This window comes from Leptonychotes weddellii, chromosome 2 (assembly GCF_054177405.1).
Source record: "Leptonychotes weddellii isolate Sample4059 chromosome 2, ASM5417740v2, whole genome shotgun sequence".
Lineage (NCBI taxonomy): Eukaryota > Metazoa > Chordata > Mammalia > Carnivora > Phocidae > Leptonychotes > Leptonychotes weddellii.
Window position 1 is genome coordinate 28,938,464 of NC_138370.1, and position 26,455 is coordinate 28,964,918.

Sequence of the window (26,455 nt, forward strand, 5' to 3'; positions counted from 1 at the left end):
CCAGAGCTTTTAGCTTTGCCTTAAAATGTTTGATCTGCCAGCATTGAAAATTCAAGGTTTCACATAGAAATGTTACTGTACAAGGGTCCATTGCCCAATGATGCACAGTAAGCCAAACACTGACAACAGTTTTGTAGCAGAGAAAAAGGGTTATATTGCAGGGTTCCAAGCAAGAAGATGGGAGAAAATTGCTCAAATCCACCTTCTCAAAGGATAGGGGTTGGGTGTATTTAACCATAAGGAGACAGGATGTCATGGGGTGGTGTGTAGGTTGAATGGAATATGCTGATTGGATATAGGGACAAAAAGAGATGCGCATTTAAGGATCAAGCCTCTTGATGGGACAGTGCTCAAAATGGCAGCATAAGGATGATGGAGTGGGGGGGATTCTGGGGGGGGGTGGTGTTTTGTCTTTTGTTTACTCTTGGTCCCTTCTGCAAAGTTGCAGGAATTCCCTATTCCAGTCTTAGCTAGTCTTGTCCTTGGTCAGTCAGCTTCTGCAAAACAGGTTCATAAATCAATCAGGTTAGCCAGAGTTTTCTTAGGGTAGATGAGTCAAGCATTTGTTAACTTAATATACCGGTTTTAGAAATTCAGATTTCTGTCTTTTCTTCTAAAATGAGAAGATCTGATTACAATGGGCCTGAGTTCCCACGGGGAGCTGAGAAAATGGGGCTTAGGCACTCCTGTTTGCCTTTGCCCCCTCCACCACCCCACCCCCAATTCGTTCTCAACCACTTTGATCCTTACACTTGTCCCACACATGTTACTTGCTGATCTCTGTAGCATCCAAGTTTGGGACCCTGTAAATTGCAGACTCCCTAGGGTTGTCAGTTTTGATTCACATTCTGTTAGAATTTCTTGGTTTTTTGAGCATTGCCAGAGTGCTTTGATTATATAGCCTTCCTTTGTAATTGAATATATTTTTCCCTCTAGGATCTTAGTAACATTGGTCCTGCTTATGACAACCAAAAACAAAGCAGTGCTGTGTCTACAAGTGGGAATCTAAATGGTAAGTGTTTAAATGTCTCCTTGATGAAATATTTGTTAAGCTATTGAATCCAAATATGCCTAGAGTTGGGCATCCTTTGGGTTGACTCTCAACTGGATATTTACAGAGGCTTTAAAGTACAGAACTCAGTTTTTGGAAGCTAGCCAAAGATTTGACAGATGGTAGTGGAGAACTTTTTGTCCCTTTACCACAGTTTGGTCTCAAGTGAAACAGATGTAGCATAAAACAAGGTACAGGTTTAAGGTCAGATTTACTGTGTTTATCTTAGACTCCCTGTCTGTATGTCTGTATCCTCATCACTTAACACCTACTGTAGATTCAGCTCTCCGCTCTTACTCCTAATTCAGCTGTTATTTAATGGAGTTCCTATGCCGGTGTTTCTAATTTTTCTTACCCTGAAACTTTAGCTTATTCCCATGACAGCAATCTGTACTGATTACCCGCTATAGATGTGTTTCTGTTGGTAACCCACCTAATGACAGGAATGGCCTTCAGTACTAATGGTAATCTAATGAAAGTTGGGGTAGCTGGGAGGTAGCTAGCTATTCCTCTAACACATGGTGTCATTAACTTGTCCTATGGAGTGGTAACATCTTAAATATGTAATCATTTCTACTGTTACTAATATTCTCAGATGGGTTGGAAATAGCTAAGTGAATTATTTATCTTTTTACACCATTTTTTCCCATTTTAATTGTTACAATTTGACAAATACATGGTGCCACTTCTGTTCTTACAGGTGGAGCCTCTTTTGGAGGTGAATTCCTCCTCTGTCTTCTTTCAGCCTCTCAGACTTAAGTATTATGTGGTTTGGAAAATGCTTTTTGCTGAGTTGTGGTAGAAGCTAAAACTAAATTAAAATTTTAAAGCATCGTGAAAATGGTGGCAATAGCACTTGCTATGAAACTGTAGTTCCAGTTGAATGTTAGTAAATTCAAAGCTTATCCGTTGTCATATTCTGCCTAACATGGCCAGCAGTCCCCTTAGTATTACTTGTTTTATTCCAGCTTCTCTCTTAAAGTAATTAAAATACAATAACAATTAAAAATTAATAATTTTTTTAGGTAACTCAAGCTAGAGATAATGGATGTTACAACAGTTTAACATTAAACCTTTTTATGAAAAATAGGACTGATACCTGCTATGTTCATAAAAGGTAGTTCTGCATAAATCTGGTCCTGTATGTGCAGAATATGACCTGCTCTCAATGTCTTGATCCTTTTCATTGCAGCAGAACTGCTGATAATTTCCAAGCTTGCCCCAAATTAAGATACAGTATTCTATGCAGTTGTTTCCATAAAGGTGTTTTCCTGCAGTTCAGGGACATTTTCTGGCGGACAGAAAAACAAATTGAGAGGAAAGACGGAACTGGACAAAAATTTCAAAGTACCTATTTCAGAAATCACTAGGTAGTATTCCTTGTGGCTTAGTATGTAGCTAAATTATTTTTTGTATAACATAAGTAAATTGTCGATTGATATTTGCTCTTAATTCCACAAGCTAGATTAGTCTAACCTGAATTTTATGCATTGGCACGATCTTAATAATTGTAAAAGTTGCCTACTAAATTTAAAGCCTTTCCACTTGTGTCATGCACAACCAGAGTGGATACCTAGTAGCACTGGAGAGAAACACCTTTTTAGTATTTCTGTTTCTGTTTTCTATGTTTTATGTACCTTTGTCTTGTTGGATCTTCCAGTTAAGTGCTTTAGCAGACAATTGTGCCTTTATAATGTTATGGACTATATCATGCATAGTTCAAGCGAGTGAACATCTACTTATAGTGAGGATATTCTTTGTGGATGTTTGTATTGATTTGGGTGGAAAAAAATTTTATCCTTGCGATTGTTTTTAGATGTGGGTATTTGGAATCTGAATGAGTGAAAATGCATTTGTGTCACATCCTCAGAAAGTGTACTAGTCATTGCAGTTCATTAAGAAAGGAAGGTTGAAAACGTAACATAGGCGTCATTAGTGCTAGGTTCCTTTGAGCTTACTGCCAGAACCCAGTGTTCTGAGCTGGGAGACGCTCAGCCGACTCTTTCAGAAGCAGGGTGAGATCCAATACGCTCTCAGGAAGGAAATCCTCCTGTGTGTGGTGTTACACAAATGCACGTCAGGAGTGCTAGTCGCCGTGGAATTTCCATATCCACGTGAAGCTTCTATCACAGCTCATTGAGAGTGATCTGCCTTCTCTTCAAAGGGGGAATTGCAGCAGGAAGCAGTGGAAAAGGAAGAGGAGCCAAGCGCAAGCAGCAGGATGGAGGGACCACCGGGACCACCAAGAAGGCCCGGAGGTGGGCAGAACACCCACTCCCACTCACCACTGCTAGACCATTCTTTGGTGCTGGCAGTCCATCAGAGGAAAAAGAGCTGTACTCTTCACTAGCTCAGGTGTCTGAGATTACAAAGCCTGTCCATTTTTCTCAAATCTTGAGCACTTTGAGGGGTAAAATAATCTCAGGCGAGGAATCCTGTTTTACGGATTTGTGAAAACAGCCCCAGGGCGGCAACCCTGTGAGAGTAAAAATCTGTTAAGACATCTTGAGAAAGGAGAAGTGGAGGAGGGGGAGAGTGGACCCAGTATTGAACTTGAGCACTGGCCTCTTCCCTTTGCTTTGTTCAGTAAATCCTGTTTTTTTCTTATTTAGATTGGCAAGATAGTAAGGGCTCAAATCTTTGAGTTTCATTTCATTAGTTTATAGTAATTAATATACTAAAGGAAATTGCCCTTGTTCTCCTTCTCCTTTTTTCCCCCTATGACGTACTGGCTCCATTTCAAAGATAGTCCTACAGACTACGGAGTAATTTGACTGAAACCACTTTACCAAATTTAAAAATGAATCCGTTTCATTCCCCTGTTTTGCCTGCAGAGGGCAGGATCATCTATTTGAGCAATGAAAAGCATTTGTGAAGTTGCATGTGTTCCCGTTGAAATCTAATTAAATCAGATGTCCTTACAGATTTGAAGGCATTTGAGCTGGAGGGGGTTTTAGTTTCTTGATTTTATTTTTTCCTTTCTGCAGTGACCCTTTGTTTTCTGCTCAGCGCCTTCCCCCTCATGGCTACCCCTTGGAACACCCGTTTAACAAAGATGGCTATCGGTATATTCTAGCTGAGCCTGATCCCCATGCCCCTGACCCTGAGAAGCTTGAACTTGACTGCTGGGCAGGAAAACCTATTCCTGGAGACCTCTACAGAGCCTGCTTGTATGAACGGGTTTTGTTAGCCCTACATGATCGAGGTATGTAAGGTATTAATGTTCATGTTGGACCCAGATGTTACTTTGAATACTGTCTTCACCTTTGTCCAGTCTAGAATTAGATATACATGTCAACATCTCCCCCCCACCCGTTATAACTAGACTCAGCAGGAACGTGCAACAAAGAATCCCCTTGTCTCTTCCATTAAGCTCTCGCCGTGTGTGTGTGTGTGTGTGTGTGTGTGTGCGCGTGTGCGTACGTGTGTGTGCGCGTGTTTTTAAGACTTTCTGTTTTGAACTTACTTTATTTTTATTTTTTAAGTAATCTCTACACCCAACGTGGGGCTCAAACTTACAACCCTAAGATCAGGAGTTGCATGCTCTACCGACTGAGCCAGCCAGGTGCCCCTATTTTGAACTAATTTTAAACTTAAAGTTATAAAAATAATAGTTTTACTCTATCCCTTCCCAAGCTTCTAATGCTAACATCTTACACAATTGATAGTAGGGTTATCAAAACCAGGAAGTTAACATTGGAATAGGCTATTAATGAAACAAAAGACTTGATGTACATTTCGCCAGTTCCCCACTAACGCCTCTTCTCTAGGGTCTCACGTTGCATTTCATTATTTCTCCTTAGTCTTTTGCAGCCTTTAACAGTTCCTCAGTCCTTGCGTGTCTTTCATGACTATTTAAGTGTATTAATCAGGGATTCTGTCGAATATTCCTCAGTGAGTGTCTAACTTTTTCTCATGATTAGACTGATACTACGCATATTTTGGCAGAATACCAAAGACATGAGTCCTCATTACATCTCATGGCAGTCATGATGTGGATATGTCTTATTACTGGTCATGTTGACCATGATCATCTGGTTAAGGTGGTTTCTCTGGCTTTCTCTGTCTTTCCCTTTGTAGTTAATAAATAGCTCAAGGAAAGATGCTTTGAACTTTGGAGATACCCTGTTTATAAAGTTTTGCTCTAGTATCCTTCAGTGGATCTTTTCTGCAACCATTTTTTTTTTAAGATTTTATTTGAGAGAGGGTGCCTGGGTGGCTCAGTCGTTAGGCGTCTGCCTTCAACTCAGGTCATGATCCCAGGGTCCTGGGATCGAGTCCCACATCGGGCTCCCTGCTTGGCAGGAAGCCTGCTTCTCCCTCTCCCACTCCCCCTGCTTGAGTTCCTGCTCTCACTATCTCTCTCTCTGTCAAATAAATAAATAAAATCTTTAAAAAAAAAAAAAGATTTTATTTGAGAGAGAGAGAACACAAAGCAGTGGGGAGGGCAGAGGGAGAAGCAGACTCCGCCTTGAGCAGGGAGCCCGATGCAGGACTCGATCCCAGGACCCTGAGATCATGACCTGAGCCAAAGGTAGATGCCCAGTTGACCGAGTCACCCAGGCGCCCCTGCAACAATTATTAATGTGTTATGTTTGCCTGACGATTTTTTCTTTCTTTCTTCCCGTCTCCACTTATTATTTAATCGATTTTTGCTTGTATCAGTGTGAACTCAGATATTTATTTTATTCCATTGGGGTATACTTTGTCTAGTTGCTCAAATTATTCCAGCTTAGGCCATTGGGAGCTTCTTTAGGTTAGTTCCTGTGTTTTTTTGATAAGCCTCATCTTTTTTTTTTTTTTTTTTTTTAGTACTTCTTTACTTTCTGGCATCACAAAATGTTCTGGCTTATCTTGTATTTTCTCTGCCCTAGGCCAAGTATCAACTGCTTCTCCGAAGAGCCCTGGTTCCTTTGATTGGAGAATGAGATTTAGAAATAAAGACCTAAGTGTTAGGTATGCTCACTGGGTGTCTCTTTTAAACTCCTTCAGTGGCCAGAAGGAGATTGTATGTATACCAACTGACACATACATATACAGGGTTCTACTGTGTTTGCACTGATAGCTTGGATTCCAGTCAAACACTCCTGGTTTGTTCCAGCCCTCTGCCTTTCCTTATTTGTCACTTCTTTCTCCAACAATGAGAAACCTGGCTCTGTCTACGGTGTATTCTCTTGTTTGTTCATTTCTAATATGCACATTAAGTTTCAGAATTGCTGACCTCTGTGAGAAACATTCACTAGCTAGCTTACAGCAGTTACATCAAGCTCTCTGGCTTTTAGCCTTGCAGTATCCCATTAGGTTACTGTTAGATTAGTTCTCTTCTTCCCCACCTCCTTCAGGGTGGTTGTGTATCTCATTTATAATAGTTAGGTTCATTTGTTAGTGTTTGTATGCTATTTTTAGGTTCTCCTACCTCTTGGGGGGAGAGAGAGAGAGGGAGGGAGTGTGTGTGTTTCAGGGGAGTACGTGAAGGGTCTGTTGAGTTCCAGAAGTTAAAGTTGTACAAGAAGGTTAACTCAGGGCACCTGGGTGGCTCAGTTGGTTAAGCATCTGCCTTCAGCTCAGGTCATGATCCCGGGGTCCTGGGATCGAGCCCTGTGCCGGGTTCCCTGCTCAGTGGGGAGTCTGCTTGTCCCTCTCCTCTGCCCCTGCTCGTGTTCTCTGTCTCAAATAAATAAATAAAATCTTTAAAATATGTATATATAACCATCATACCATTATTATTCCTAACTAAGATGAATAATAATTCCTTGATGATCTAATATCCGGTCCATACTCCTATTTCCATGGTTTAAAATATGCCTTTTAGTTGTCTCTTTGAATTAGATCTAAATAGGTAATATATTTACTGCATTTGAAAGCCCATTATTTCTTGGTTCAATGCTAAAAGCTAACACTTGTAGGGGCACCTGCCTGGCTCAGTCGGTAGAGCCTGTGACTCCTGATCTTCAGGTTGTGAGTTCGAGTCCCACGTTGTGTATAAAGATGACTTAAAAAAAATCAAATCAAATAAAAAAACTATCACTTACATTGATGCTGGTCATTTGGAAGTGAAGTAAATGTCCATTATATGTGGATTGTTTGACTTCTGGTAGTGACAAGCATACTTTGATAGTAGGGAAGGCCAAATAAGTGACTTCAGGGTTTAAGAAGTGAGACTTGTCTTGTTTCACTATACATAACAGTTATAATTCCAGGAGAAAAAAAAGAACACTGGCCCATAGTAGTTAATTTGTTAGAATTTAATATATAAAATAGCAAAGGCTGCTTGCTGTTTATGCTATTTATGCTGAGCCTTACAAAAGTTAATGAGAAATCTGTATTGTATCTTTTAAGGGTTTTATTTTGAAATAATTTCAGATGTATAAAAAAGTGTAAGAATACTACTGAACTTTTTTTTTTCTCTGAACCATTTGAGAGTAAGTTGCCATGACGCCCCCTCATTTTTGAGAACTTGATGGTGTATTTCTTACAAGCAAGGATGGTCCCCTTGTGTTAGTTATTTAGTGCTGCTTACCAAATCACCATAAAACTTAGCAGTCTAAAACTACAAATGTTCATTATCTCCCACAGATTTTGAGGGTTGGGAATCTGAGAGCAGCTTAGCTATGTGGCTTGGCTCAGGAGAATTTATGCGGCTGCAGTCAAGCTCTTAGCTGGGCCTCTCGACTCTGAGGACTTGGCAGAGGCTGGAGGACTTATTTCCAAGATGGCTCACTCATGTCACTTTGACAGGATGCGCTCAGATCCTGACCATGTGGGCCTCTCCATAGACCACTTATTTATCCTCATCCGTGGAAGCTAACTCCTCCAGTGCAAGTGATCCAAGAGAGCAATAGAGTTTGAGTATCATCTGTGACCCAACTTTGAAGCTGGATAGTCGCTTCAACTTTGTTTTGTTAGGAATGAGTCACTACGTTCAGCCCACACTCAGGTGAAGGGAAATTAGGCTCCATCTCTTCAAAGGAAGAGTATCAAAGAGTTAGTGGATATTTTTTAAACTTTCACATTCTTACAGAACCAGTATATAACCATCAAAGACAGAAAATTAACACTAATTGCTACCATCTGATGCTCTTCAGATCCTATTCGTTTCTCCAGTTGGTGTAATAATGTCATTGTAGCAAAGGATCCCATTGAGAATCATTTGCCGAATTTAGCTGTCTTGTCTCTTAAGTCTTCTTCAGTCTGGAACAGTTTTTCTATCTTTCCTAGACTTTGATGACCTTGAAGCTTTTGAAAATGAGAGGCCACTTGTTTTATAGAATATCCTGCAATTTGAGTTTGTCTGGTTGAAATCTCAGGATTCGATTCAATTCTGCATCTTTGACAGAAATATCATTAAAATGATGTTATGTTCTTCATGTTGCATCCTGTCAGGTGGTACGTGATTTTACTTTGTTCCATTACTGATGTCCACTTTGATCATTTAGCTAACATGGTACCTGCCAGGTTTATCCACTGAAAAGTTACTTTTTTCCCCCTATGTAATTAAGTATTTTAGGAGGAGGTACACCCTTTACTGTCCTAGTCTATCCTGGACACTTGCCTTGCTCAGTCCCCACCTAGTGGCTTTAGGGCTGAATTGCCCAGGGAGGGATAAGGGAAAAAGTGTATTTGAGAAGGTAGAATTTGCCAAGTACCTAAGAAAGTTCTGCTATACAGCATGTAATTCATTTAAGGAAGTTATCGTTGTATCTGCCTAGGACATGAGCCATTATGGTCTGTGTAACCAAAAGAGTGGGGGGCCAGGGCTTTTCAGTCAGCTGTGCCACACTGAGCTGCGGTATGATCTTGAACAGTCACAGAATCGGCTGCTCCGTCTGCACGGTAGAAAGGGTCAGAGTCTGTCTACCTACCTATCTACCTGTGAAAGTACATTGTAAATCATAAAGACCTTTATAAAAGCTATAGCCAATCTAAATTTTGTGCTTCTTCCAGTAGAATTCAGGCTTTTAGTGTTACAAACATGGTTTCAAATGCTTTTTCCTCAGTTAAGTCTTAATTGGATCTGTGATGTTTCTGCATTGATAAAATCAAACTACATCACCTGAAAATACTCTCCTATCTTTTGTCATTTTTTTCTTCATTTCCAAGTCACAATATCCCCTCCAATTGATTTAGATTGTCCCCTGTATCTTACATAATGGCCTCATAGTCAAGTTTCAAACCATACACAAAGGTAGAGAGATGAATACAATGAATCTTATACTTTCCACCCACATTTAGCAGTTATCAAGTTTTTGCCATATTTGTTTTACTGTTTATTTTTGTGTTTCTCTTTTTCTGAATTTTTAAGAAGTAAATCTCACCCTACATACTCTAAAAAATATGCATTTCTAAAAGATAGGGATGCTTTCTCTCACAACCACAAAGCTATTATCACACTTAACAAAAGTGATCATTCCTTGCTATCATCTGAATTCAGTCCATAATCAGATTTCCTTGATTGTGTCAGGTGTCTTTGTATCTCCCCACAAAATGCTTATTAATTACAAAGAGAAAATAGTGACTTCATAGTGGAGAAACCAGTGAGGCACCACGGTAGTCAAGTGATCAAAGTGTAACATGGGCATTTTGACATCATGTGCTTCCTGATACTATACACTGAGAGACACAGCATTATTTACTTCACTGATGTTCCTGACGTAAAAGCATAACCTATGCTTAAGCAGGAGGAAACCTCAGCAAACCTAACTGAGGGACATTCTACAAAGGAAGGTGACCAGTACTCTTTAAAATGTCATGGTCGGGGCGCCTGGGTGGCTCAGCTGTTAAGCATCTGCCTTCGGCTCAGGTCATGATCCCAGGGTTCTGGGATCGAGTCCCGCATCGGGCTCCCTGCTCAGCAGGAAGCCTGCTTCTCCCTTTCCCACTCCCCCTGCTTGTGTTCCTGCTCTCGCTATCTCTCTCTCTGTCAAATAAATAAATAAAATCTTTAAAAAAAAAAAAAATGTCATGGTCATGAAAGACTTAACTGCCCCAGATTGGAGGATACTAAGGACACACAACAACCAAATGAAGTGTGGGATGTTGGATTAGATCCTGGAACAGAAAAAGGATATTATTAGGATAATTGGCTTAATTTGAAGATGATCTGTAGATTGGTTAGTAGCATTATACCAATGCCAATTTTCTGATTTTGATAATTGTGTTATGGCCATAGATGGTGTTTTAACATTTGGGGAAGCTGAGTGAAGGACACAGGAGGAATGTATATTATTTTTGAAAGTCTAAAATTGTTTCAAAATTAAATATCAAGTCTTTTAAAGGATGGCTTATACAGGGGCACCTGACTGGCTCAGTAGGTAGAGCATGCAACTTGATTCCAGGGTCATGAGTTCAAGCCCCACATTGGGAGGAAAACTTAATTTAAAAAGAAAGAAAAAAAAAGATGGTTTATACAAATCGAGATCCAACCACATTATAATTGGTTTGTTATGTTTTAGGGAATAGACAGCATAACTGATTTTAACCTGTTAACTTAAATATCACTTAATAGAAACTGAATTACCTGACCACTTTGTTCCCGTTTTTTCCTCTCGCCCTCGGCCATATCCTACATTGAGATTTTGAAACTCCTGAATAATACTCCAGATTCCTGACCTGATTCTGCCAGTTTTTTACTTTGTTTTACTGGAGTGTAGGAGAGTCCAGTTTGGGGGGGGGCAATTGTGTCTGAGGGCCTGCAGCAAGTTGCAGGCCTCCGTTTTCATCTTCACACTGTAGCTCCCCAGCTAAAGATCTCCGATGACCGGCTCACTGTGGTTGGAGAGAAGGGCTACTCCATGGTCCGGGCTTCTCATGGGGTCCGGAAAGGCGCCTGGTACTTCGAAATCACAGTGGATGAGATGCCACCGGACACTGCTGCCAGACTGGGGTGGTCCCAGCCCTTAGGTAAGTAGGAGCCATCAGGCAGAGAGGTATAGATCATCTGGCTGAGCTTCGTGGCTTTTCTTGGGGCTTATTGGATTATGGGCATAAAATTCACTTTCTGAAGGATTGGGTGGTTTGCAATTTTGTAAAACCGACCAAAAAATAAAATGAAAAGGAGTACAATTTTTTCTTTCAGCAAACCGGAGTTGATTTGCAATCTTTTGACTTCCTGTATATCTTTTTATTGGAACAGGTAACCTTCAAGCTCCCTTAGGTTATGATAAATTTAGCTATTCATGGCGGAGCAAAAAAGGAACCAAGTTCCACCAGTCAATTGGCAAACACTACTCTTCTGGCTATGGACAGGGAGATGTCCTGGGATTCTATATCAATCTTCCTGAAGACACAGAGACAGCCAAGTCACTGCCTGATACTTACAAAGATAAGGTGAGTTTGTCCTCCTGGGAGATTCCTGGGTTTGAAGACCTGTGGCAGCCAATGAATGCCTGCAGCGGTGGCCTGAGTGTTCTCTGGTCATGCTGACCTACCATTCACATGTTTTTTCTCATATTTCATTCTGAAAATGTTAAGACATAAAAAAGTTGAAAGAATTTTAAATTCCGTGTCCAAATACCCATCACCTAGATTCTGCCATTTGTTCATTCCTCCACCCACCCATCTGTCCGCCATCTTGTTCTAATGCACTTCAGAGAATGCTAGCCACCAATATACCTCACCCCCGCCCATGTGCTTCAGGATACACATCATTAGCTAGAGTTCAACCTTTATTTAGTTTTTTCTTTTGCTATAAGTCTTACATGAAATGTACAAATTTTAAGTGTATATATTCACTGAGTTTTGAGTTTGGCCTAAATCCCAAAGGAGACATTAGAATCTTAACCATTTAAAAAAAATTTTTTTTCCCTATCGTAATTTTATTCCATTAATTTTGTTTGTTCTTAAACTTAAGTAGATGGAACCATGTACTGTGTCATCTTTTGCATCTGGCTTTTATTGTTTGGCTTAATGCTTTTGAGATTCATTTATGTTTTTGCATGTATCTGTAGTTTGTTTCCTTTTATTGTAGAGTAGTATTCTATTGTATGAATACACCATAGTGTATCCATTTTCCTATTTTTTTAATATTTTTAAATTCCAGTATAAGTAACATACAGTGTTATATTTGTTTCAAGTGTATGATAAAGTGATTCAACAATTCCATATGTTATTTGGTGCTTATCATAAGTACTTTTAATACCCTTCACATATTTCATGCATCCCCCCAACCCACCTCCCCTATGGTAACCACCAGTTTGTTCTCTATTGTTGAGTCTGTTTTTTGGTTTGTCTCTTTTTTTTTCTTTGTTGTGTTTCTTAAATTCCACATATGAGTGAAATCATATGGTATTTGTCTTTCTCTGACTTATTTCACTTAGCATTATACTCTTTAGCTCCATCCAAGTCGTTGCAAATGGCAAGATTTTGTTCTTTTTTTTATGGCTGAGTAGTCTCCCATTGTGTATACACCATATCTTCTTTATCAATTCATTCATCTGTAGATGAACACTTGGGTTACTTCCATAATTTGGCTGTTGTAAATAATGCTAAATAAACATAGGGATGCATGTATCTTCTTGAATTAGTGTTTTTTATTCTTTGGGTAAATAACCCAGTAATGGAATTACTAGATCAGATGACTCCATTTTCCTATGGATGGACACTTGGGCTATTATGAATAAAGGTGATGTGAACTGTCTTGTACAAATGTTTTTGTAAACATGTTTTTGTTTCTTTTGGGGCAGCACCTAGAAATGCAATTACTGGGTCATAAAGTAGTTATATATTTAGTTTTAGAAGCAATTGCCAGATTTCTTTCCACTCCCAGCTACAATGTATGGTAATTGTAGTTGCTTCACATCCTTGTCAACATTTGTTGTTGTCTGTCAACTTAATTTTAGCCATTTTGGTGGGTGCATAGTGGTGTCCCAGTGTGGTTTAAATTAGCATGTCTTGGGACGCCTGGGTGGCTCAGTTGGTTAAGTGTCTGCCTTCGCTCAGGTCATGATTGCAGGGTCCTGGGATCGAGTCCCACATCGAGCTCCCTGCTCAGCGGGGAGCCTGCTTCTCTCTCTGCTTGTGCTTGCTCGCTCTCTCTCACAAATAAATAAAATCTTTAAAAAAAAAAAAAAAGACAACATTTAAAAAAAATTAAAAACCTTAAACAAATTAACATTTCTTTGATGACTAATAATACTCAGCAGGTTTTCATGTGCTGATTAGCCATTCATCTATTTTATGAAGTTTCTTTTCAAATATTTTGCCCCTTTTTTTTTAATCAGGTTATCTTTTTATTGAGTTATAGAAGGTTTTTTTATATATATGCTGGATTACAGTTCTTGGTTAGAAGTGGCTTTTTTTTTTTTTTTTTTTTTAAGATTTTATTTGAGAGAGATATCAAGAGAGAGCATGAGTGTGGGGAGGAGAGGGAGAAGCAGGCTCCCTGTTGAACAGGGAGCCAGACTCGGGTTTCGATCCCAGGACTCTGGGATCCTGACCTGAGCCAAAAGCAGATGCTTAATGAACTGAGCCACCCAGGCACCCCTAAAAGTGGCTTTTTAAAAATATTTTTTGGGGTGCTTGGGTGGCCCAGTTGGTTAAGCATATGACTCTTGGTCTCAGCTCAGATCTTGATCTCAGGATTGTGAGTTCAAGCCCTGCATTGTGCTGGGCGTGGAGCCTACTTAAAAAATACATTTTTTTTTTTTCTTCTAGTCTGTGACTTATTTATTCCTTAATGGTGTCTTCTGATTTCCTGAAGTATTTAATTTTTAGGAAATCTATCAAATTTTTCTTTTACAGTTATATTGCTTTCTATGAGTTAATAATTCTTTGCCTACCCTCCACTCATGAAGATATTCTTCCATGTTTTCCTTTGAAAACAAGGTTTTAGCTTTTGCATTTAGGTCTCTGTTCCACTTTGAATTACTTTTTATGTATAGTGTGAAGTAGGTATCAAAGTTAATTTTTCTTCCATATGGATGGGTGTCCAATTATTCTACCACCAGTTTTTGAAAACTTTGACCCTCATTTCTTTGGTGCCCTTTGTGAAAATCAGATGATTTTATAAGTAGAAAGTAGAGTTTGTTTTGGGGCTCTCTGTTCCACTGATCTCTTCGTTGACCTTTATGCCATACCACACTGTCTTGATTATTGTAGCTTTAGAGTAGGTCTTTAAATTGGGTAGTATCGGTCCTCTTGCTTCTTTCTTTGTGTTTTTGTCTGGTGTGGGGTTTTTTTTTTGTGTGTGTGTGTGTTTTTAATTTTGAAGATAATAATATATGCTTAGACTTTCTAGAAGGATATACAAGGACACGAACAGAGATTGCTTTTGGCAAAGGGAAACTTGAGTGTTGAAGGACATGGTGACAGAGGGAGAGATACTCCTCATTTTATGTTCTTGTAGATCTCTTGAATTTTTTTTTTAACTGTGTTTAATGTATGTATATGCTAAGAAATTCAAATTTTAAAAAATTAATATCATCTATTTCCTTGGGAGTGAATAGTTAGGCTCTTGGGAACCAGCCAGCAAGGAAGGGGTGACCCGGAGACCACCAATAGGAGAAGCAGGTAGGGAACTAGGACGAAAGGAAGTAGCCCTCAAAAAATGTTTTTATAGAATGGGAGAGTTTAGGCTCAGTAAACTTGTTATTTGTTTCACTGAGATTATTGAGGGGAAAATAAAAACTATGAATTAATTTTAGTTTAATGGGTATTTTTATTGTGGTGAAAGTGTATGTGTATGTGTTTCCTCAAAATCTTAGTAAAGACCTTTTTTGAAAATGTTTAACAAATATGTGCCATCTGGTACTTTTCAAGAAGCACATAGTTGTTTAAAATCTAGCAAAGCTAACCCTGCATAGATTTTTAATTTCTGTTGCACAACATAAGGACTCCGTGCTATTTGTGTGAATCTGGCTCTTTTTTTTTTTTTTTTTTAATTTCATGATGATGTGGCTGATTCTTCAATGTTCCTTTTTTCCCTTTCTTTCTTGGTTTTCAAGGCTTTGATAAAGTTCAAGAGTTATTTGTATTTTGAGGAAAAAGACTTTGTGGATAAAGCAGAGAAGAGCCTAAAGCAGACTCCCCATAGTGAGGTGAGTCATGGTCATAAAAATGTCAGAACTAGAAGGCTTTGAAGATTGGGACCAACCTCCTGATTTATACAAGTGAGGAAAATGAGGCCCAAAGGGGCAGCAGAGCGAGCTGCCTCTCCTACTTGCTATGTTTGTGCCCTTCCTGTGGCGCCGTGTGGCTGCTCTCAGAGGCCTCTTCAGGGTGCTTCTAGAGATGGTCTACAGAGACAAGGGTAAAAACGGCAGCCTCCTGAGGAAATAAATGTACAAGCAATTGAGGAAGCAAGTCAGAGATATTTGTTCTTCTCAGAGGCAGGATCGAGTACAGAGGGAGGAACACTGGAATAGGAGAGGATCTTGCTGTGTGACCCATAGGCAGCTGGAGCTGTCATGGTTCACTCAGGATCCTCTAGAACTTTCCCTGCTTCCTGTTCAAAGGTTGATGAAACACGTCTGCCCAAAGTCCTAGCATAAATAAAGGCTGGCACGACTGGACCAGCCACAGGGGCCGAAAATAGTGGAAGAAAATTTTGAGCTGGAGACTTTTTTCCATAAAAATGCTGTGAAGCTACCTGAGACAGTAATAGAAGTGAATGTAGGAGAAAATAAAGTAGGGTTCCAGTTGTTTTGAGGGGGAAAAAGTAAAGGGAAACAGTTAATAGCTCTAAGGATGATACAACCAGATAATCCAGCCCAGGAGAACATTGCTTTTGCTGGGAAAAACAGGCAGAGAAAGTTACTTCAGAAAAAAAGAGCCTTTTCTGAAGTCCATGGATAGTGGTTGAGAGAGAATATTCAGAATAATTTTCAGAAGAGAAAGGACAAAGAAAATGAGGATTCAGAAATTTAGGAGATCTGAAGACATTTTCCAAAGAGAGCTACAGAAGTGAGAATCTGATGCGAGGGAAGGGGACTAATAAATAAGCTTACAAGGGTATGGTTCTGAGGAATTGGTGGAAGACCAAATTTGTGTTTATAAACACAGTGTAACGAATAATAGAGAGTAGAACAGTTTGGTATAAGTAACATAGGAATTCAGAAAGCAAATAAACCTGAAGACTGACTGGAATAGTGCATGTAAATCTGAAGTCCTCTCTAAATGGAAGACACCATTGTTGCTCCCCGAGCTGTATGCTGTCCTTGGAAGACCCTGTTAGCAGCATGGTGACAGCACTGCCGAAGGGTTCTCCAAGTGGGTTCTTTGGCAGTTTGTTTGCTCTGTTGTTAAATTCCGAAGTAAAACCACGGTTTTTGTTTCAGATAATATTTTATAAAAACGGTGTCAATCAAGGTGTGGCCTACAAAGATATTTTTGAGGGGGTTTATTTTCCGGCCATCTCACTGTATAAGAGTTGCACGGTATGTATCCTCTGTTCATCCTGTGAACAGGACTTGAGGGAAATAGGTGAATGGTTGTGTTGGAAGAGCCATTGATGTGAGTTCCAGAAAGAAGTCTAAGTAGCTAGCTGAAGAGTGAGAAGGGAATGTGTTCCTACTGTGACTGTGGCTATCCCAAAAACAGTTGGGTGTGTTAGGAAGTATTTGCTTGGGTAGATAAAAGACTGTGCAGTTAGCGTGCCCCGGACTTTTCCTTTGAATGTACTGTGTGGTAAATGCTACTGTTCAGTGTAAGGCATATGAAGTATGTACATGCAAAAGTCAACTTGGTGTTACAGGTCATGATGACCCACCATCATTGGTTAGTAACTGTTGGTTATTTCATATACTGTGTTGTTGTTTGTTTTGTTTTGTTTTGTTTTTTTAAATATGATCCAGTACGAAAGGGACAACTTTGTTGTTGTTTTACGTGGTTTGAAAAGGTAATATCTGGAAGTTTCCATTTTTTTAGTCTGTCGGTAACCACCATTGAAGTAGAATAAGGAAATCTTTAGGTTATAAACAGAAGTCAACCAAAGTCTGTTTTATTTACCTAATTTTTGATGGACATTAGGATGTTGACCACTTTTAAGCAATGTTAAATCTATTTCATTTGTTCCACTTACACCCTGAATGTCATAGCTACATTTAAAAAGTTCCTGTGTCATGTTAAACTTTTTCACTCTTTTCTTCTGTGTTTTCATGTCTGTCTGCTTGAATTGAATTATCCCAGGTTTCCATTAACTTTGGACCATGCTTCAAGTATCCTCCAAAGGATCTCACTTACCGCCCTGTGAGTAACAGTCATGACGCATCCTCAGTATCTCTGTTACTTCTTTTTTGTAGCTATTCTCATCACCTCATTTCTGTTTCTTGTTCCTCCCACAGATGAGTGACATGGGCTGGGGCGCTGTGGTAGAACATACTCTGGCTGATGTCTTATATCATGTGGAAACAGAGGTGGATGGGAGGCGGAGTCCGCCATGGGAACCCTGACCAGGTCCCTCTTTGCAGACATGGACTTTCTGGGGAATAAATTGGGGAGGGGGCCTGTTTTTGTTTTTTAACTGTTGCAAACGTTCTCCCAAAGATACTGCAGAACACAGCCTCTGCTGTTAGCAAGTTAAAAGTGTGGGTGAGACTGGGAGAGACTCCCTCCCCTTCAACACTTTCCCCACTTCTGGTGACTGCTTCTATTTTGTGTGCCATACGCCAACAACTGCTGACCCTAGGATCCCATGCGCTCCCTGTGAAACTGGTGCTGTAACATGTATCCCACCAACTGGGACTTGATACCTTACTGTATTTTCTACAGAGTGAATCATCTTGTCCAAGTAGCTAACTTATTTAAAGACATTTCCTTTTGTGGCATTGACTTCATCCATCTGATTTCCAAGGAAGTAATAGGCCTGTTTCTGAGAACAGCTGAAACCAGTGGCTGTACATTCCAGATCTAAAAGGTCTTTCCTTTTGGTGTGGGTTTTTATTCATTTTGAAACATTTTTGAACACTGGGGTCTCTGAAACTACTAGGTCTCTAGAACTGTAATTGTAAAAAGAACTTGCTTGCAGCTTTAACAATTAGAAACCCTTCCCAAATAAAACTTGTCTTCAAGTGTGTGTGGCACTTTGCTTCCCTTTCACATTGGGTTCCTCTTGGGACAGGGATAGCAAGGTGGGCAGTCTGAGGAAAGGTAGCCAGAATTGGGGGAGACAGGCACGTTTCTGACTCTACCCCACGCCCTCTTCTCTTCCTTCCATTCTTTCCAGCCAACTCAACCAGTCTTTATCCTGTGAAATCGGACTCTCAAGGAGGTGAACAAGAGTTTAAAAGGGCTAATGGGGGAGCGCCTGGGTGGTTCAGTCAGTTAAGTGGTCGACTCTTGATTTCAGCTCATGATCTCAGGGTCCTGGGATCGAGCCCTACATCAGGCTCCGCACTCAGTGGGGAATCTGCTTGGGATACTCTATCTATCTCTGTCAAATAAATAAATCTTAAAAAAAAAGAAAAAAAAGTTCCCAAATCTCAAGTGACTATTGGTGTCTTCACACAGTAGCTTTGACTAATGTATTTGTCTCCTAACGAACCATCCAGGCTCTTTGTCTTGGCCTTTCTGCATCTCTTCACATACTAACAGAGTCAGTATGGTTGTAGGCTAAAGACTCAGTCAGACTGTCACCACTGGACACCTACCTATTCATTCATGGCTGGCCTTAAAGGGCAGACGTGGTTATAAAGCTGGATGATCAGAGTTTGAAGAACTCTAAGAGAATGAGGGTAGTGCTCTTCAGAGGAAGCTGGAGGTAAATTCTTTGTAATACAAATTACCACGTTACTTGTACACCCACCCTCCATAGAAATGATAAAATTTTTGTACATTAGATTTTCATAAATCAAGTTACAGAAGTAATAATTTTGCCTGTTTATACTTCATATTCAAAGTGCACGTGTGTGCACGCGTGCATGTGTGTTGAGAAGGTTCATTGGAAGGGCTCACAGAATACCCACTCTTCATGTAGACCCCTATAAAATGGTCTCCGTGAGCAGATCATCACTGACAACTTACTTTATTCCGATGTAAAATTAAACAAGTGGGAAAATATCTCCCAGTCTCCTCAAAGACATAGTTGCTTGGTTTGGAGAAGGCAAATTAAAATCAAGCTCAAAACTATGGTATGTGGTAAAATCCCACTTTTTTGCTTTCAGTCTGTTCTTTTTTGAAACCAGAGTGTATATTGCTTCACACATCTTTAAACAAGTAGTAATTTTCTCTTAGCTGGGAGTGGATGATAATTCTGTTCTAGAAATACAACTATCCCCTCTCATTCTGAAGCTCCCAGGTAGATAAACAATAATTTGGTTTTTTTGTTTTATTTTTATTTTTATTTATTTATTTGACACACACAGCACAAGCAGGGGGAGCGGGAAGGGGAGAAGCAGGCTTCCCGATGAGCAGGGAGCCCGATGTGGGACTTGATCCCAGAACCCTGGGATCATCACCTGAGCTGAAGGCAGATGTTTAACCAACTGAGCCATCCAGGCACCCCAACAATAATTTGAGCTATGCTAAAAATAGACCACTCTAAGAAACGATCAGAATAAATAATAAATACTTCTCTGAGCTGTAAAATTTCAATAGCTCAATAAATATCAGCATTCCCGCTCCTGCTGAGCTCTTAAATAAGCTAGGGCTCTATTTCCAAATGCTTTAAATCATCAATGCTATTAGAACCCAAATGGAAAAGCTTCAAGTGGTAATGGTTTTTCATCCTGCCCATACTCGTTAGCAAAGGAATCCCATCCCAGTTTATATTTTTAAAGCCTAAATTCTCTAAATCTTGGAAGGGAATTTGCCATCACCATAGCACCTCTTTCAGCCATCCCCTCTAGATGTTGTAAAACACTGGCCTGTTAAAGGCAGAGAAAGTGGCAGCCCTGAGCCAAGCTGGAAGCTGATATAATCGGCTCTGAAGTAAAGATTCGGTTCCTTTTTTAGGTCTCAACATTCACTCTGGGGAAAATAAAATTTGTTTCTGTTCAACTTTGTCATTCATTCTCTTATATTTGGTCCTATCCGATCTTTTAATTAGGTAAATAAAAATCCTCAGTCGTAATCCTTCCAGTGCTCGTCAATCAGCTCCCAGTTCTAGAGTTCTTTTAAGAATTGATTTAGGCTTGTGCTTATCATGGAAATTAAACCCTTATGAAAGATCCTGGTCACAGATTCTAAATAATTGAGTGACCTAAGTGCTCAGTAGTTTTTCCTTCTAATGAGCTAGGGGATCAAGTTTCATTAAAATGTCCAGAACTCCTTTAGCATGAAGTTGCAATTTACTAGAATGATTTCTTTTTAAGAGTAGAATTTTTAACCAGGTACAGACTGAAGTTTTTGTGTCAGTTTTGATTCTTTATTCTGACTGATGCTCATGGAAGAAGTAGAACTGGATTAATTCGTTTTCTATTTTTTTTCAATCAAGAAAATGTAGACTACATTTCTAGAAGGCACCTGCTGTGGGGAGTTGCTTGGTCTTGGTGCAGCTTGCTACCTATTTGGTAGAGGGGCAGAGGGTTGCTGGGGTCACTTTTGTAAGACCCTGCTGTCCACACACTGCCTGCAGGGAATGGAGCTCGTGAGCCCATGAAGGATAAGGTCCCAACCCTTGTATTTAGCACCCTCTGAACCCTATATCAGCCAGTACCATTTTAAAGATGTTTTAAAATAGATGTGTAAGGGCCCAGAAGTTCTACAAATATTTGGGGGCCCTTAATCTTCATTTCACAGCTAATCATTGAAGTTAGAAAGCTCTTTCTCTTAAAAGCCTTGTCCCCATTTTCTTGGTCTTAAAATGTTACCAATCTGAGTCCCAGTGTCCTCCTCTAAATACACTCCCACCCCATCCCACAGTCCCCAGATGAAGATCTTGAACAGACTTGTAGGCTTCTAGCAGGGATCTTCCTGATGAGCATGCAAGCCAGTGCAGCTAGGAACAGTTGGAAGGAGCAGGCTGGTCCTTTACACCTGGCTTAAGGAGCAGGGCTGGACTCCAGGTGCTTGCGCAGGTGGTTGGCAAAATCCACCTGGGTCTGTGATAAGACCTGGTTGATGATGGTCTTTGGCAGCCATCCCTAGAGTAGAAAAAGAATGTGGCCATCTTGTGGGTAGTGTTCCATTGTAAAAACGTACCCTATCACAAACATGGGTTGCTTAGGGCTTGGTCTTCCAGCTCTGTTTATGGGTGCAACCTTGGTGTTGACCAGGAGGACTGACTGCATTACTACCCTGCTGTCCCAACCAGTGTCCCCAACTGCTCTCTTCCCAGCTGTGTGACCCTGAGCTAGTAACTGTATCTTGTGGGCCCTAAGTTTCCTTCTTTCCAGATTGATAACTGCAGAGTTGAAATTTGACACAGAGGTAAAAGGGAGGAGCGATTGTAGGCTTTTGAGGTGACGGAATAGCAGGTCATTACTCAAACCTCTTCCCTCCAACAATCTGTCTCTCAAAATGGAAGAGGATTTTTCCTGTTCCTTGTGGGATAATGTGGGAGGGTAAGAGCCAGTTTTCCTCCCCACCACCTCCCCACTGAGCCATCTTGTGCCCCTCACCTTGAGGTCAATGCTGAGCAGCCAGGTGAGTTTGGTCTTTGAGGGACTTTCAGCCAGGGGATGGAGCACCATGCACGTGGGACCATGCTCACCTCTGGCAAATGAAGAGAAGTCAAGTCAGGAGGACCTTGCAGAATTCTCCTTTATGCTGACCAGTTACACTAGCCACACTTCCTTATTACCTTGCCTTCTCCAAATCTAAGAAATATTTTTTGCCAAGGGTGATACATGGTCACCAGCTCCTCAGAACAAATGCTGGTTGGAGCTGGAGCCTGGGGGGCCTCCTGTAGTGCCTTTAAGTTGCCAATAGAGAAAGCGTCCAGGGTAGTGGCTGGGGCCTCTGGGAAACTGAGGTAGCAGCTGTGTTCTGAGTGGTGCGGATTACCTTTTAATCGACAGTACGGTCGTACCTGAGCACACCAGCTAAACCTCAGCCCTACCTCATGTTTTAGAAAATTACTAAGGTGCTTAAACTTTCTGGGAAGGTCGGGACAAACTGGCTATCTAAGTAGGACCAAACTTGTCTTCCTCCCCTGCTAAGGAAAAAGAATATTTCTGTGTGAAAGGAAGCTGAGGGTAGGGACCAAAGGACTGGTTTCTTGGAGCTGAGGATTCATCACACACTTAGTGGTGCATGCCCACAAACCTGTGTTAGGAAAGGGAGGTTTTTTGGTTTGGTTTGGTATTTTTAAAGATTTTATTGATTTATTTGACAGAGAGAGACACAGCAAGAGAGGGAACACAAGCAGGGGGCGTGGGAGAGGGAGAAGCAGGCCTGGGGAGCAGGGAGCCCGATCCCAGAACCCTGGGACCACGACCTGAGCTGAAGGCAGACGCTTAATGACTGAGCCACCCGGGTGCCCCAGGAAAGGGAGGTTTTGAGCGATTGCCGGTATTACCTGATGACACCTTTCTGCTCAGGCATCTCCCTGAAATGTGTGGCCATGCCAGCCAACACACAGGTGGAGCCTCGGCGCTTGGCACAGCGCACGCTCACAAAGTCACGGGGCCCCACCAGGTTTCCCGCCGCTTCTGCAGCCAGCTCATGGGTGATGACTGTATCTTTTCCAATCTTCTGCAGGACCTGCCAGGCCCCAGGGAGCCAGAGTCACCACGTAGCCAGGCTGATGCTAAGGCACCACCTGCAGCTCGCAGCCTCTTTGGCGCACCCTTCCGACTGGGCTCCTGTGGGTTCCAGCCTCCCTACACCTGGACTCTCCTCACCTTGATCTCCTTGACATTTGGGTTCCACTCTCCCATTGCTTCCATGCGTTCCACGAGCTCTTCATAAAGCCTCTCCATGGGCTGGTCCACCACCACCTCCAGCCGGAATACCTTGCCCACATCTGGGACCACTTTACTCAGTACTTGGTCCCCATTCGCCTGTCAGGGAGGAAAAAAGGAGCTGCAGGATAAAGGTTAGAGAGAAATACCCCTCGCTTAGGGCACGTAGACGGGCAAGGCAGGCAAGGCAGGAAGGGGAACAGCACAAAGAAGCCTAACATTACTTCTGATTAAGACCGTTGGTCATCTTTCCTGCCCCAGGCTGCCTGTGCCTGGACCCTTTCTTCTTGGTGGTAAGTGTTGATGGGTGTGGGTGGGTCCAACTGAAGAGGCCCCTGCTCGACCTCAGAAGCGTAAAGTTGCTGGGCAAGACAAACCTGGGAGTGGGAGAGCTGGTCTACAACCAGCTAATTACACACACACAAACAATGTTGGGTGGGAGCTTAAAGAGGTTTTCAGTCCAATACCTCCTTTTACACCAGAAGGCTGGAGGCCCAGAGACCCCTAGCCTGAGGGCATTGCTGGGCCTACATCCCAGATTTCCTGGCTCCCAAACCAGGAGTGTGCTAACTCAGAACTTGAAGAAGGAGCAGGTTTACCTGAACTTAGGGCAATAGGCAGCATGGGAGCTTCTGGATGAAGGCAGAGCCACCAGAGTCTCAGTAGAGCCCGCGGCCTCGAACACGTGCCTGTTACTGGTTCCCGGTCAGGATGCGGTGCTCAGGAGCCAGGAAACCCAGAAGGCCTCGGGCCATTTGTGTTCCCGTCCAGCCCCGTTGCGGCTGAGCCCAGATCAGCCCCGCAAGCTCAGCCGAAAGAGGACTACACAGCACCAACATTGCGCCTTGGCCCCGGCGCTTCTGACCCAGGGTGGTGCAGGCCTCTGACGCACGCAGAACCCCCAGTGCGCCGTCTCTGCCAAACTGGGTGTAGAATGTGTTTGGAGGGTAACGAAGGATCCAGAAACAGTGTTTCTCAGACACGAGTCTCCGGGATGTCTTTGATGGGCAAAGGGAGTATCTGAGGACATATTCTTGGGAAAGGAGGATTTTCAAATTACAACTACCTGCTGCATGAGGCAGGAATCCCGAGGCCTTTGAGAATGGCAGTGGAACAGTGAGGAACGTGGGTTCCTCCAGGCCCACTCTTACCTGCTGGTTCTCCTTCTTCCAGCCCTCCTGGCTGCTGAGGATGCCCAGGGCTTTCTGCATGGCCTCCTCTCCCTGCCGGATATAGGCTAGCTCCTGGTCGCTGTAGAGGGTGTCTTCCAGCCGAGAACCTGGACACACAGCCAAGGAGAGAGCGGGCTCGCTTCTGTCTCCCTGGCCTCCCCCACAGCTGCCATCCCTTCAGTCTGGATCTGCTCACTTCTGTGCAGAGCCAAGACCAAAGCCATAGGGTCCGGCTTGCAGGTGAAGTTAGACACACAGCTGCAGCTGATGGCGGTGGCCTTGAGGAACTCCAGCCCCACCCTCTCAAAGTGAGTGGGAGAGGCCAGCTTAGGGTTAGGGGGAGGCGGGGGTGCGGGAGGGAAGCAGGGCAGCGTGCCCAAGCTCACACCCCGGAGCCGCCTCCTGCTGGCACGAGCCCAGAAGCCTCAGTACTTACCGAGCAGAGAACTCCGACGCCGAACCTGGTGAATCCACGCGCCCGGGGTCGGGCCCCCCAGTGCCCTCCGGTTCAGCTCCTGGCCGAGGGCCAGCACAGCCTGGTGCCTCAGGCCTGCGGAGAGGGGAGGAAATTGTTGCTTAGAATCGAGAAATCCCCTCAGAGCGGGACCATTGCACCCCTTCATCTTGCCACAGATGAGGAAACACTGGGAGAGGGAGGTGACTTGCTCAGGAACACGGATCCCTAGTGGGGACCTCAACTAGAGCCAGGTCATCTCCCAGTCCAGGGCCGTTACTCTCTGCCAGGCCACCTCCTGGGCCCAGAGTCGACCTTCCATCTGGGCTGGCCAGGCCCGGTCCCGCCTGGAGGCGGGGGCTGGACGGGAGCGCGCTGAAGTTTCCTTCTCGAACGAGAGAGAAGCTTCGTTCAACTAGAAAAAAATCTGCGGGAGGAGGATTAAAGACGCCCATCCCCTGTAGTCTGCGTCACTGTCAGCAGCTGCAGTCCTTTGCTGAGTAACTGCTCAGCGTGCCCTCTGGGCGCAGAGCGAGGTGAGTCTGGTTGATCTAGCGAGAACAGCCCCGCTGCTGGTCCGGGTCTTCCAAGCCGGTTCCTCCCAGTGTAATTGGGGAGCACTTTCGATTGGTTTGTGTACCCTTCAGTGACCGCAGGGGATTGACTCAGATGACCTTGGGTCCTGAGTAGCTCTACAAAATCGGACTTGGGTACCTGGTTCTGCTTCCTCGTTGTACAATGATAACCAGACTTCCAGCTGCACCCGCTTTCTCTCTTCATTTTGCTCTTCTTGGCGCCCCCCCGCCCCCCCCCCCCCATGTCTCAGGCTTGCCAGCACTGCCTGCTGGACTCAAGGCTCACTGCCACCCCTGCGCTGCGGCTTGGTCTTTGCCGGTACCCCTGGTGCCGATCCAGGCAAAGTGAGGAAGAGCTCAAGGAAGACCAGAGCGCCGGAGAGCAGGACAGAAGTGACCGAACCCAAGGGGCTGGGGGCCCTTAAGAGGCGTCTTAGTATCCAGCCCAACTGTTCACGTGGGCAAAGGGAGGTCCAGAAGGGAAGAGACGTGTGCAGGTTCCCCCAACAAGAGGCGCGAAGTGGGATCAGCAGGGGAGCTGCCTGAGTGCTCCGGGTCACCACGCGGGCCACCCCCTGGCCTGGGGAACTCACCCTTCATGTTGCGCACGTGTCTGTAGGAGCTCCCAGCACACAGCTTGAATGTGGCTAGAAACATGGTGTCCAGGCGGTGGGGACAGGCAGGGGAGCGGTGCTGTGGCCACTGCTGCTGTTGCCTCTGCTCTCAAGGGTGGCTTCTTCCTTCCCTCCTTCCCCCGAGCCTGTCAAGGCCTGCCCCTGGGTCCTGCAGCCGTGGCTGGGGACCAGCCGAGTGTTCTGCGTCTTAAATGCCCCCCGGCTGAAGGCTGTACTTCATCATCCGGAGATAAAAAAAAAAAAAGCCATCGCTCGCTGTGCGAAGGAAGGGGTCAAGGGTAGAGGGATTGCCTCACACCATGGCTTTAGCCATTTGCGGGGAGCCTGGAGGAGGCGGGCCCATAGAAAGGAGCAGGGAGGCTGGTGCCAAAGGAGCAGGGGATGGAGGGGCTGAAAAAGAAGCAGCCGAGGTCAAGGCAGTTTGGAAGAAAGCATACACCATCCAACTGGTTTTCAAACAGCATGTGAGGTGCTGTTTAAAATGCAGGTTTCTGGGGGCGCCTGGGTGGCTCAGTTGGTTAAACGTCCGCCTTCTCCTCAGGTCATGATCCCGGGGTCCCGGGATCGAACCCCAGTCCTGGGATCGTCCGGGGATTGTCCTGGGATCGAGCCCCGCATCAGGCTCCCTGCTCAGTGGGGAGTCTGCTTCTCCCTCTGCCTCTGCTGCCCCCCCTGCTCGTGCTCTCTCTCTATCTCTGTCAAATAAATAAAATCTTAAAAAATAAAAAAATAAATAAAATGCAAATTTCTTTTTCTTTTATTTATTTATTTGACAGAGAGAGAGAGCACAAG

The 26,455-nt window shown here is 43.2% G+C and overlaps 2 protein-coding genes across 5 annotated transcripts in view; one reads left to right on the forward strand and one right to left on the reverse strand.

Moving 5' to 3' along the window:
* The window catches only part of ASH2L (ASH2 like, histone lysine methyltransferase complex subunit), a 28,359-nt gene extending 10,300 nt beyond the window's left edge, over positions 1 to 18,059 (forward strand). For 3 of the 4 annotated variants that reach the window (XM_081809100.1, XM_081809108.1, XM_081809119.1), the window contains exons 8-16: positions 937 to 1,012; positions 3,216 to 3,309; positions 4,039 to 4,256; positions 10,784 to 10,951; positions 11,184 to 11,377; positions 14,992 to 15,084; positions 16,324 to 16,422; positions 17,174 to 17,233; positions 17,329 to 18,059. In XM_081809100.1, coding sequence (XP_081665226.1) covers positions 937 to 1,012; positions 3,216 to 3,309; positions 4,039 to 4,256; positions 10,784 to 10,951; positions 11,184 to 11,377; positions 14,992 to 15,084; positions 16,324 to 16,422; positions 17,174 to 17,233; positions 17,329 to 17,436 — 1,110 coding nt within the window. In that variant the 3' untranslated portion in view covers positions 17,437 to 18,059. The remainder of the gene's footprint in view (positions 1 to 936; positions 1,013 to 3,215; positions 3,310 to 4,038; positions 4,257 to 10,783; positions 10,952 to 11,183; positions 11,378 to 14,991; positions 15,085 to 16,323; positions 16,423 to 17,173; positions 17,234 to 17,328) is intronic. The other variant, XM_081809114.1, reaches the window with a different exon arrangement.
* A 919-nt stretch (positions 18,060 to 18,978) lies between these two features.
* Positions 18,979 to 25,927, reverse strand: STAR (steroidogenic acute regulatory protein). Its single transcript, XM_006751242.3, has 7 exons — positions 25,622 to 25,927; positions 24,436 to 24,549; positions 23,979 to 24,106; positions 22,768 to 22,926; positions 22,443 to 22,627; positions 21,544 to 21,637; positions 18,979 to 21,066 (listed from the first exon to the last, which is right to left on the reverse strand). Exons 1-7 carry the CDS (start codon positions 25,683 to 25,685, stop codon positions 20,965 to 20,967), a joined length of 846 nt encoding a protein of 281 aa, XP_006751305.1. The 5' UTR covers positions 25,686 to 25,927; the 3' UTR covers positions 18,979 to 20,964.
* Positions 25,928 to 26,455: the final 528 nt, after the last annotated feature.